Consider the following 12,534-nt stretch of genomic DNA (forward strand, 5'->3'; position numbering starts at 1 on the left):
TCCCTCCCACCAATGTATGCCGGGACCCTTCCCTAGGACCTCCCCCCTGGGGTGCCAAGACCTCCCCTCAGATTCCTCTATACCTTTTTTGTAGAAGCAGCAGCAGGAGGGATGCCAACTCCCTCCTGCCTCATGGCCCGCCTCTTTAAAATGGTGGTTGCCTGCTCCTGCCCGATTCAAAACACGGCAGCTTATCTGATTTCTGGAAAATCTAAGTTTGAACATGCATCACCCATTTTGAAAAGCCTTCATTGGCTGAAAGTTAGGCGCCGTTTATATAATCCGGCCCTTACTGCACATTAGGTGCAAAAACTAGTGTGTAGCTATTTTAAAGGCTGAGCGGTTATTGTTCAGGGTGTGTTCAATATTCCCCAGCAGTTACCACACAGCACTGTTCCCTCTAAGCTGTGTATGAGTCTTTCACCTACAGACCTGCCGGGGGAGGGGGTTGCTCAGTGGCATAGTAAGGAGGGTGCAGGGGGGAGGTGGTCCACCCCGGGCATGGCCTTCCTAAGGACATGTCCTCCCTCCTTCTCTCTGCCCCCCATCCCCCGCTCCTCTCCTTGCTACGCATGCGCGTGCCCCTTGCCTTTCCCCATATCTTTTTTTACTTCTCCGATGGGAGGTTGCTGCCCATGTCGGCCTCGAAGCTCTCTGATGTCACTTCCGGGACCCGCGCCTAGGATTTGAAGTCAAAGGGCGAGCCAACACCAAGGTGGGCACACTGCTCACGCCGGAGAAGTTAAAAAGGTACAAGGAAAGGGATGGGGGGGTGCGGGTGAGACAGGGGAGGGGTGCCACCACTCCAGGTACCGCTCACCCTTACTATGCCACTGGGAGTGCTGTTTTTTTTATCATATTTTCAATAGTAAGAGATAGGCAAGCTGTGCCGAACTCCAGATAACGTGTCCGTCTCTAGGGACTGAAAACACAGTATTGAGGCACCACCCCCTATTGGCAGTACACTGCTCCCTTCGTATTTGCGGTTTCAGCACTCGCGATTTCGCTTATTCGTGATTTTTCGTATGCTGACTCCTCCCCCCCAAAATTACATCATGAGTAAAGTACCTGCACTGTACTGTACCAGTAAAAAAAAGTTTGGCGCTTACCAGCATTTACTCAGAAAATCGCTGCTTCCCAGTTTTGCAGTGTGCATTGAGAAAATCGCTGCTTTTAAGCAGCTTTCACCCTCAAAATCGCTGCTTCCCAGCATGCAAGGAAAAAATCAGGTTTCACTAGTAAAAACCCCGCCCCCACGAATAACATACAAAAAGTTATTTGCGGTTTCTCTGTATTCGCGGCTATGTTCCACCCGCAACCACTGCAAATACGGAGGGAGAAGTGTAATGCAGTTAGAGAACTCTTGCTTAGCTTAGGGGCAGGGATCTCAAAGTCCCTCCTTGAGGGCCGCAATCCAGTCAGGTTTTCAGGATTTCCCCAATGAATATGCTTTGAAAGCAGTGCATGCACATAGATCTCATGCATATTCATTGGGGAAATCCTAAAAACCCAACTGGATTGGGGCCCTCAAGGAGGGACTTTGAGACCCCTGGCTTAGAGGGAACAGAGCTGCACAGATTCTTTCTCTGCATTCATGTTAAGCACAATTAGTGTGGATGCACCCAATGTCTCCTCTTGAGATGGCATTATGCTAACTGCATATTTTGACAGCACATGCTGATTGCCAGGCACTAGCCCTAATGCCACTGTCCTAACCTGCAGGATTTTTACAGCACTGGCTGTGTTAGCGTGAAGTGGACATTAGTGCGGGCCGATGCAAATGGATAGTCTGTGCTAAAACCCATGTTAAAAAGGCCCCATAATAAATGTGAGCATAATCTAAGAGTGAGAAATTGACTTACTGTTAATGCAGTGATACCAGATGCGCCTTTCTGGCCCTGAGAATAACAAAAAAAGACAAAAAATAATTATCTTCAGATTTCCCTCGGTGGACACTGTGAAGCCGGTTTACCAAAGGTTTCCAGATGCAGCAATCACCCCCTCAAACCCAGCTGCAAAGGCATAGAACATCTTGTTATTTTTCAAGCGGTGATTCCATGGAAATGGTGAGGCTGATGGGGATTTTCAATCCGAAATATGCCCTGAGGTGAGCTACTTGATATTTTGGAAAAAACTCAAAGCCTGACGTTTTTATGAAGCTTTTACATTTGATTACAGTCCTCTGTGCTCCAGAACTCTTGCTTTAATTTTTACTTTTACTTTTAATTTTGGTTTTATTTTGTTATATTAAGTACTGTATTGTATATTTGAATTTGATATACTGCTAGCACATAAGTATTAAGCAATTTACAAAGCTAAAAACATAATAGGAACATTGAACTACTCTCTCTGTCCCGGACAGGCTCACAATCTAAACTAAAATGCCTGAGAGAAAAACATTGCTTATATTAAGAGTTAAACTGGAGGAAGAAACCTCAGCAAAAAACATTATAATATAACTACAGGGAGCCCCAAAGTATCCAGGAAAGATAAAAATCAAAGTTACATTTCAAAAAATAAATAGTAAGTAACAAGATGAATATATGAATTATAATCAAACAAAAGAAATAAAAGAAAAATTAAAACAAACTCAATAAAAATAGTCTTGGCAGAACAGCAAGCTGGTCACTGGAATGGCCTGTCATTAATCCAGACCAGATCTTCCTATGATGGCTGTGACTAGAGGGAGCCGAAAGCAGGACCTTCCAAGTGGGCTGAAGCAAGAAGCAGGAGGAGAACGTCAAGACCCGAAGAGCCAAGAGCAGGTCTCCAAAGAAGAGGCAGGCCAAGGAAAGACTCCCAACACCAGCACCACCTGGCTGCACAATACTCAGGCGGGCACCAACGACTGAACTGTGCCATTGGGGAATCGAAGGAGGCGGCGAAGGGAGCACCCAGCCGATGGCGCCACAAGCTCCGTATACTGCACTTTGAGTTTTTGGCTCATGTTTCTGCTGTTTGCATAGATACACTTGTAGAGGTAGACAGCAATATTTGAAGTAGCTGTATATTGATTATGATTGTGAGATTAATGCTTTTTTAATATTATTGTTATACACTGGATTCCATTGTTTTCATATTAATTGTGTAATCCCCTTTGTGATGGTTTGATAAAGCAGAATGTCACATTAAATAAAATAAATACTATCAGGCCTGTCTACTAAGATAGGCTAAGGTTTTGCATCTAATATACCCCCACCCCCTTTTACTAAGCCGTGATAGAGGTTTCTACTTTGGCCTGGGGTGCTAAATGCGCCAATGCTCAGAGGAATTCTATGAGTGTTAGAGCATATAGCGCTCCCAGCAGCAGTAGAAACCTCTACCGTGGCTTAGTAAAAGGGGGATAAGTATTACACCTCTGTATATGAGATTTCATTAGTTACCATTCGCTTAGGCACCGCTAGATGTGAATCTATTAAGGATGTCTAGTGGTGGTGGCCCGATGGGTCATTTTAAAATGTGGAGATTCAAGCCTACAATCTTGCAAAGATCTTAGACGTCTTGTGAGTGTATACAAAGTAGTCTATCTATTCAGATAGTCTGGTTCGTGTTCCCATAATGCTTTGTGGACTAGACATAACAGTTTAAATTTACATCTAAACTGAACCGGTAACCAATGGGATCTCTTATATACAGGTGTAACAGTCAGATTGCAATTACAATATTCTTTAATTTATGCGCATAGCTATGTGCCCCAAGTATGCTCTGCCCAGACTTTGGGGTGGCGATGTGTGTTTTTCAAACCACTCACTATGCTGGTCAAATCAGACCCAGGTCTTCAATGCTGGGTCATGTACAGGTACTGGCCCTGAACATCCAGTAAAGTGGGTATAGCTGATATTCAGTGCCATTTCCTTTTAACTAACTGGGCAAAGTTAGGATAGAACCATGCACAAGGACAGTCCTGCTTCCATAATCTTAAAAAACGGCTCCCCAGCAAAAGAGAGTCTTATCTCACTAATAGAATCGCTACCAAAAACAATGTCTTGACCACCAGATCTAAGAGGGCAGCCTCCTGTAAGAGCTCACACAAAGCCCCATTGAGACCTTGCAATATGTATTAACGTTCCAGGATGGGAACGGTAGAAGAACGCAACCTGAGAGCCCCTTTAAAGAATCCTGCCACATCTGGGTGAGAGGCCAGAGACGCTCTCTCTCCCTGAGCTCGGAAACATGAAGGACCTACTAACTGCACTTTTAGTGATCTGACCGACAGGCCCTTATCAAGTCCCTCTTGCAAAAATTCCAGGACTACCGAGATTGGGGCTTGTAAGGGCTCCACATTGATCTTAGCACACCACTGTCAGAAAGTCTTCCAGGCCTTGGCATAGTCGACCACTGTTGAGGGCTTTTTGGCTTTAAGCAGAGTGGAAATGACTGCCTCCTAGTATCCCTTCCTTACTAGGGTAGCCTGCTCAAGGGCCATGCTATAAGCCCAAAGTGTCCCGAATTAGCACACCTTAGTACAAGGAGTCCTCAATTACAAAATCACAGGAAACCTTATACTAAGCTGCTGTAAAAAGTGACCTTTGTGTATCCTTACACAGGTTTTTCCTACATGCTACAGCCAGAAAATGGACGATTTTCTATTTTCTCTATTAATGGTCATGCACTAATTTTGCCATTAGCACACAGCCATTAAAGAGAATTACCATGGAAGCACTTACAAACATCTACATAAGAACATAAGAATTGCCACTGCTGGGTCAGTCCAGTAGTCCATCGTGCCCAGCAATCCGCTCCCGCTGCGGCCCCCAGGTCAAAGACCAGTGTCCTAACTGAGACTAAACTCACCTGCATACGTTCTGGTTCAGCAGGAACTTGTCTAACTTTGTTTTGAATCCTGGAGGATGTTTTCCCCTCTAACAGTCTCCGGAAGAGCATTCTAGTTTTTTATCACTCTCTGGGTGAAGAAGAACTTCCTTACATTTGTACGGAATCTATCCCCTTTTAAGTTTAGAGAGTGCTCTCTCGTTCTCTCTACCTTGGAGAGGGTGAACAACCTGTCTTTATCTACTAAGTCTATTCCCTTCATTATCTTGAATGTTTTGATCATGTCCCCTCTCAGTCTCCTCTTTTCGAGGGAGAAGAGGCCCAATTTCTCCAATCTCTCACTGTACGGCAACTCCTCCAGCCCCTTAACCATTTTAGTTACTCTTTTCTGGACCCTTTCGAGTAGTGCTGTGTCCTTCTTCATGTACGGCAGGGGTGTCCAATGTCAGTCCTCGAGGGCCGCAATCCAGTCGGGTTTTCAGGATTTCCCCAATGAATATGCATGAGATCTATTAGCATACAATGAAAGCAGTGCATGCAAATAGACCTCATGTATATTCATTGGGGAAATCCTGAAAATCCGACTGGACTGCGGCCCTCGAGGACCGACATTGGACACCCCTGATGTACGGCGACTAGTGCTGGACACAGTATTCCAGGTGGGGGCGTACCATGGCCTGGTACAGCGGCATGATAACCTTCTCCGATCTGTTCGTGACCCCTTCTTAATCATTCCTAGCATTCTGTTCGTCCTTTTCGCCGCCGCCGCTCATTGCATGGATGGCTTCATTGACTTGTCGACCAGTACTCCCAAGTCTCTTTCCTGGGGGTCTCTCCGAGTATTGCACCAGACATCCTGTATTCGTGAATAAGATATTTGTTACCAACATGTATCACCTTACACTTATCCATGTTAAACCTCATTTGCCATGTCGCGGACCATTTCTCGAGTGTGTTTATGTCACGTTGCAGGTCTTCGCAATCCTTCTGTGTCTTAACTACTCTGAATAACTTCATATCGTCTGCAAATTTAATCACCTCGCTCGTTGTACCAATTTTCAGGTCGTTTATAAATATGTTGATGAGCACGGGTCCAAGCACCGAACCCTGCGGCACTCCACTCATGACGCTTTTGCATTCCGAGTATTGTCCATTTACCCCCACTCTCTGTTTCCTATCTGCCAGCCAGTTTTTAATCCACGTGAGTATTTCACCCTCAGTTCCATGGCTCGCAATTTTCCAAAGTAGTCGTTCATGCGGGACCTTGTCGAACGCCTTCTGAAAATCCAGATATACAATGTCGACCGGTTCACCCTTGTCTATCTGCCTGTTTACTCCTTCGAAGAAGTGCTGCAAGTTTCTTCAAGCAAGATCTTCTTTTGCTGAAGCCATGCTGGCTGGTCCTCATCAGACTGTGTCCATCAAAGTGATCAATGATGCGGTCCTTTATCAGTGTCTATACCATCTTTCCCGGTACCGAGGTCAGACTCACTGGTCTGTAGTTTCCCTGATCTCCCCTTGAACCTTTCTTGAAGATCAGCATAACATTCGCCACTTTCTAGTCTTCTGGAATCCTTCCTGATTTGATCGACAGATTGGCTGTTAGCCGAAGCAGTTCAGCTATAGCCCCTTTCAGTTCCTTGATTACCCTCGGATGGATGCCATCCGGACCCAGAGATTTATCATTTTTAAGCCTATCAATCTGCTTGCATACCTCTTCTAGACTGACCATCAATCCTGTCAGTTTCCCGTCTTCCTGCGTATAGCCTGTCGGCTTCCGGTATGTTGTGTATATCCTCTTCGGTAAATACAGATGCAAAAAATGTGTTCAGTTTGTTGGCGATGGCTTTGTCCTTCTTTAGCATTCCCTTTATTCCATGGTCATCCAACAGCCCCACCGCTTCTTTTGCGGGTCGTTTCCCCTTAATATATCGTAAGAACGGCTTGAAGTCTTTTGCCTCCTTGGCTATTTTTTCCTCATAGTCTCTTTTGGCCCCTCTTACCACCTAATGGCACCTGTTTTGATGTTTGTGCTTTTTCCAGTTTTCGTCCGTTTTTGACCTTTTCCATTCCTTAAACGAATATGATCACTGATCACTTCCTTCACTGCTATAGTGAGCCACGCTTTTTCCTCTTGGTATATACAGATTTTGCGCCTCGGTGAGACTGTCAATCTTAAAAAGGGACCATGCTTGCTTTAGCGTTTTTACAGTGCTTATCCTCTTAATCTTCTTCCCCACCATAAGTCTCATCCCTTCGTAATTCCCTTTTTGGAAGTTCAGTGCAGTGGCCGTTGTTCTGGATCGATGTTTTGCCCCTGTGTCCAGGTTGAAGCAGATCAAATTGTGATCACTGCTTCCCAGTGTCCCTTTTACTTCTACATCTTGCGCCGGTCCTCATAGTCCATTTAGAATTAAGTCCAGAACTGTATTTCCTCTCGTATTTTCCTTGACAAGTTGTTCCAGGAAGCAATCGCCTACAGCATCCATGAACTTGGTCTCCCTACTGCAGCCAGAGGTGCCTAGGTTCCAGTCTATCCCCAGATAATTGAAGTCACCTATGATAACTGCGTTGCCTCCCTTGCAGTTGCGTTTAATCTATTTTGTAAGCAGTAAAGGCTCACGCAGTAATCCTATGCTAATCATTCAGCATGTAGTAATGCAGACAGGAAAACTGATTAGTGCAGGAATACTTACTCTCTGCCCCCAGACATGACCCTTAGTACTTACTGCGGCTTAATAAAAGGACCCCTAAACCAAATATCTTAATTTAAAAAGAATCACATACGAGTATATTGTACAGAAAAAGGTGTGAGTTTAATACTTAAATATAGAAATATTGTTAGAGCAACTTTATTGGTAACCTTTGTTTTCCTTCAGGATAAAGAGGCAGTTCTCCGTTTATTCTATAGGACAGAGAATGCGGAATTTCATGGTTCCAAAGTTTCAATATTTCCTGATGTATCAAAATTGACGCAAGCCAGACGGAAGAAATTCCTGGCCTATCGTCAGTTAACTTTGAATATGGGAGCAACTTTTCAGTTACGTTTCCCCTGTAAATGCTGTCTTACCTATCAGAATGCTAGATATATATTTTATGATCCTGACCAATTAAATTTCTTTCTAGAGGGTAAATGACGGCGTCTAGAGCCCCAGATCCTCCCATGGAGTCCTTCACCCAGGCAGATGGTTAAATCCAACCGCACTCTGTAATTTGTATGAGTTTTTCTTTTTCTTTTAGATCCAACTTCCCTTGGAGATGATGGACTCTCTCCTCAGTATGTGGACTCTGATTAGTCACATATGTGGAATTATATATATAATTTAATGTAATTATTTTCTTTTTCAATTGTTAATTTCTTTAGATTGTTGTTAAACAATTTGTGAAAAATATAAATTTTTTAAAAATATATATATAGAAATATTAGTAGAACACTCATGAGCGATACAGACTTTAGCCAAGGGAAGAGTGAAATTTTCCATTTTTTTCAAACTTTTGATCAAGCCTGATTTCATAGGTAATTTATCCAATAAATTACCTATGAAAGGTATTGACTAATAGTGCTGTCCTGCAAATAGGCATCACAAGAAAGGCACCCTGACTTGAGGGCAGCTAGTAAGCAGGAACGTATCCCTGAAATTCATTCTCAAATATGTAGAATTCTTTCCCAAAATACTCGATATATCAGAGTTTAGGTGCCAACAACTTGTGTTAGAGTCCTAACGACTTGATGAATTGCAGATCTAAAAAGAAATCAATTTTGTCCTCCAGCGCCATCCCCCTGGTTGTTTTCAACATGTTCAGCCATCTGTTTGCAGGCTGACCTCTTCACCTGATTCCTTTGATCTTCCTAAACATGATGTCCTTCTCCAGTGATCTCTCTCTTCTGAAGGTGTGACCACAATAAGACAGTCGTAACTTCATCATTTGGGCTTCGAGTGACATAGCCAGTTTGATCTCTTCCAGAATCGATTTGTAAGTATATGCTGAATAGGGAGCCAAAGCTGCCTTCTAAGTTAGGGGCTTGTGGGGGGCCTTTTTAAGACATCCATGTATCATTCTGGCTGTCACATTCTGGACAGCCTGAAAACTATATATTAACCTTTGAGGAAGGCCAACTCACTAACTATTATAATATTCCAGAAATGGCAACACCAGGGCTTGAACTATTATTTGAAACAATTTTAAATCCTCAAAACAGCACAATCTGTACAACAAGCTAATGTTTAAAAATAGTGATCTGAACAGTTTGGATACATGTGCTCACAAATCCAAAGCCAATCAAAAATAAGATCAGAATGTTTTACTAACTCAAAACTGTAAGAGATAAAAGATGGGTTACCCTTGGTCCCTTTGGTCCATTGACTCCTGGATCTCCAGGTGGGCCAGAAAAGCCACCACTGCCCTGAAAATAAATAAAAAGATCCTGAAGGTAAGTCTTTATATGAAGCACAAAACAAAAATAAAAATGCTTAAAAGACAGAACCCTTTTAATGTACAGGTTTTAGATCTCACACTCAGGGGGGTGGGGGGTTGGAGGGAGGGGAATAAATATTGATAGTGATATTTGGGTAACTTTATTCTTTATTTGTATTGTATATTAGGATATATTATATTATTATATGCAGGAAAATGAAATTATTGAATGATATTTATGTTACCTGTATAGATAATAGTGTAATATGTGGAATATCTTTTGTTCTTTCATTTGTATGACACAGTTTTTGATTAAAATTCAATAAAGAATTAAAAAAAAAAAAGATCTCACACTCATTCTCTCTCTATACTCTTTCCTTGGTGCTCTGATCTCCTCTCATGGTTTAGTATTATCTTTACACTGTTGACGCCCAGATTTACCTCTCTGTGCCAGAACTTTTAAGAAGAATCCAGACTCAGGTCTTGGCTTGTTTGTCTGATCCTGGTGCTTGGATGTCCCACGACCATCTCAAAATGAAGACCTAAGGCAGAACTTCATTTTTCCTCTTCATCCGCCTCATCCCTTCCACCTTCTCTACTTACACGAATAACGCTATCATTCTCAGCTCATCACCTTGGGATCGTCTTTGACCTTTCTCTCTCTTTCTCTGCTAAAATCTGTTATTTGATTTTTCTATAACATCACCAAAATTTTCCCCTTCCTTTCCTAACACACTATCAAAACCCTTAGCCACACTCTTATCGCTGCTTGCTTATAACAGACAATTGAGGGAGGAGGTTATCAATATGGGTTACCATTAAGATGTGCTATTTTACTGTTAACCTAGGTTATTAGTAACTACGGTAGGATTCATTGTCTAAAATGGGACCTCTGCTAAAATAGCACAAGACAGTGGTACAATAATGCATCTCAGTGGAAGTCTACATTGATAATTACACTCCCAAGTGTCAAGGCCTTGAAATGTAGCTTTATACATGTTAAAAGCTAAAAAAATAAAACAGTGAAGGGGAGAGAGCTCTAAGCACAATTAGCCCTCAATTACTTGTTTCAAGCACTGACCACAATGAGCACTTTGCAAAACTTTATTCATACATCACAGGAGGTGCAAAAGCTGATAAGGAAATTTTTGCAACTACACTTGTATCCCACCCAACAGGAAATCCAGATATAATTTTTCACTTGCCCAAACCACTCCCAAGCCACACCCTTTTTAAGTTGTGCATTCCGGGCTATTTGCAAGTATACACAGTGGTACTCTGAAATTGCTGCCTACACGTGTGTGCACCCTGAACTTGGAACTACTGCTATTAATACATGCGGATACGTATGCCACCTTCTAAAAAGGCCTCATTTGTCTACTTAGGCATGTAGAAATAAAGGTCACCAAATAAGCTGTAGATGATGCTATTTAATTGGGCTTACAATCTGTTTATGACTAGCTTTCTAGATCTATGCTTAGGGTTACTAGATATTTCAAACGGAAAATCCGGACGCCTAGACCCGCTACAGGCCTGCCCAGTTCCAACCACCCCCGCCCCATTATGCCCCAGTCTCATCCCCAATCCCGCCCTAGCCACGTCCCAGCTGCCTGCTCTCGTCAGGCAGGAGGGCATCCGTGCATGCGCAGATGCCCTCCTGCCCGACAGTGATTTGTTGGAAGCTTTTCAAAACCCGAACAAAGTGCCAGGTTCTAAAAAGCCGTCTGGACTCCTGGACATGTCCTCAAAAGGAGAACATGTCCGGAGAAATCCGGACATCTGGTAACCCTATCTATGCTCCCTTCATTGGTCTTTACTGCTGTATCCCCTACTTTACTAATATCATACCAAGAAGAAGGATGTGTGTGTGGGGGTGGGGGGGTGGGGGGGGAGACTGTGTAGTAAAAAAATAAAAGGATTTACAACCTGAGTAAGTCTACATGTAGAAAGAAAACATGTGACAATTGTTGGCTTATTTGCAAAACAGGAGTACTTACTAAATCTATTATCTGTTTACGTAACCCTGATGAAATCTGAATTTCTGGACTATTCAATAATACAGTACAGCATCAAGAGCTTTTTGGCAGACAGACATCTAAGTTAAGGTCTCCCCAGTCTACTGTACTCACCCTTCTTCCCCGAATTCCTTTAGGTCCTTCCTCCCCACTGCTGCCGGAGTCACCATCATCTCCCTAGGAAAAGTCATTGGAAACAGAAATCTGTAGACCAGAACTGTCACGTGTAAACCGAATGCAAAATCCATTTGAAACAAACATAGCAAAACCTCTGCAACATACCTGTGCCCCAGCGTATCCTGTCAATCCGAGCTGCCCCTGATCATTGGAATAAGAGGAAAATATATTTTAGTGTGACATATATTAAGGCAAAAACACAAAAACAAAACTGCAGGAAAATGTACAAGGTGCAGGAATTTATTCAATAAAAGTCATAAAAACATATATAAACAGCATACATAAAATAAATGTATCCAAAAACTGGTCCGTGCTTCGAAAAACATTCCTTCCTCAGGAGTCCAAGATGATCAATACATAGAGTATCAAGAAACCAGATTGAATAGAGCAAACAAGATATCCAACAAAACTGGCGTGAGCTTCTCTTGTCATGGGCGCTGCACTGAGTAACACTGAGGCAACAGGGTAAATTCTGAATGTTGGGTCTATAAAATAGAGCTTTTTTTCACAGAAACTAGTATCGTTCTTTGCAATCACAGCTTTTGGCCTTCGGAGACAAGGGAGGCTTTCATGTTGTCTATATCAGTGGTTCTTAAACCTGTTGTGGGAGAACCACCAAGCCCCTCAGGTAGTCAAGAGTCAAGATATTCCTAATGAATGTCCAAGTTTCCAAGTTTATTTAAACCTTGATATACTGTTTATCAAAAACATACCTAAACGGTTTACAGTTATCAAAATATTGTTAAAAGTAAAAAGTAGAGAAGACGACAGAACAAATAGACTGACTGGAACAAAAAGGAAAAATGGGAAAAGGTAAGAGCTTAAATACAATGAGAAACTAAAATCTTAAAAGGGAGGGAAGAGATGGATGGGGTTTAGCACACAAGAAGCATGAGGCAGATTTGCATGCCTGTCATCTCTATTGTATGCAAATCTGCCTCATGTATATTCATTAGGGATATCTTGACTCTTGACTACCTGACTGGCTGGGGGTCCCCCAGGACAAGTTTAAGAATCATTGGTCTATGTGAAGTGTCTGCATGGATTAATATTCCACTGCTGCAGTTAATATATCTTTTAATTCTGGCAGTGGTGGCCATAAAAAGGAAAAATAAAAAATAGATTGGCTATATAGGGTCAGATTCTACAAGAA

At 42.5% G+C, this 12,534-nt stretch overlaps 1 protein-coding gene across 5 annotated transcripts in view; it reads right to left on the reverse strand.

The window, feature by feature from the left end:
- Positions 1-12,534, reverse strand: part of COL6A6 (collagen type VI alpha 6 chain) — a 274,284-nt gene that overhangs the window by 44,293 nt on the left and 217,457 nt on the right. For all 5 annotated transcript variants that reach the window (XM_033930035.1, XM_033930033.1, XM_033930034.1 and 2 more), the window contains 4 exons: positions 11,487-11,522; positions 11,319-11,381; positions 9,116-9,178; positions 1,863-1,898 (listed from right to left, as the gene is read on the reverse strand). In XM_033930035.1, the coding sequence (XP_033785926.1) occupies positions 1,863-1,898; positions 9,116-9,178; positions 11,319-11,381; positions 11,487-11,522 (198 nt within the window). The remainder of the gene's footprint in view (positions 1-1,862; positions 1,899-9,115; positions 9,179-11,318; positions 11,382-11,486; positions 11,523-12,534) is intronic.

The sequence above is a fragment of the Geotrypetes seraphini genome, chromosome 2, assembly GCF_902459505.1.
Source record: "Geotrypetes seraphini chromosome 2, aGeoSer1.1, whole genome shotgun sequence".
NCBI lineage: Eukaryota > Metazoa > Chordata > Amphibia > Gymnophiona > Dermophiidae > Geotrypetes > Geotrypetes seraphini.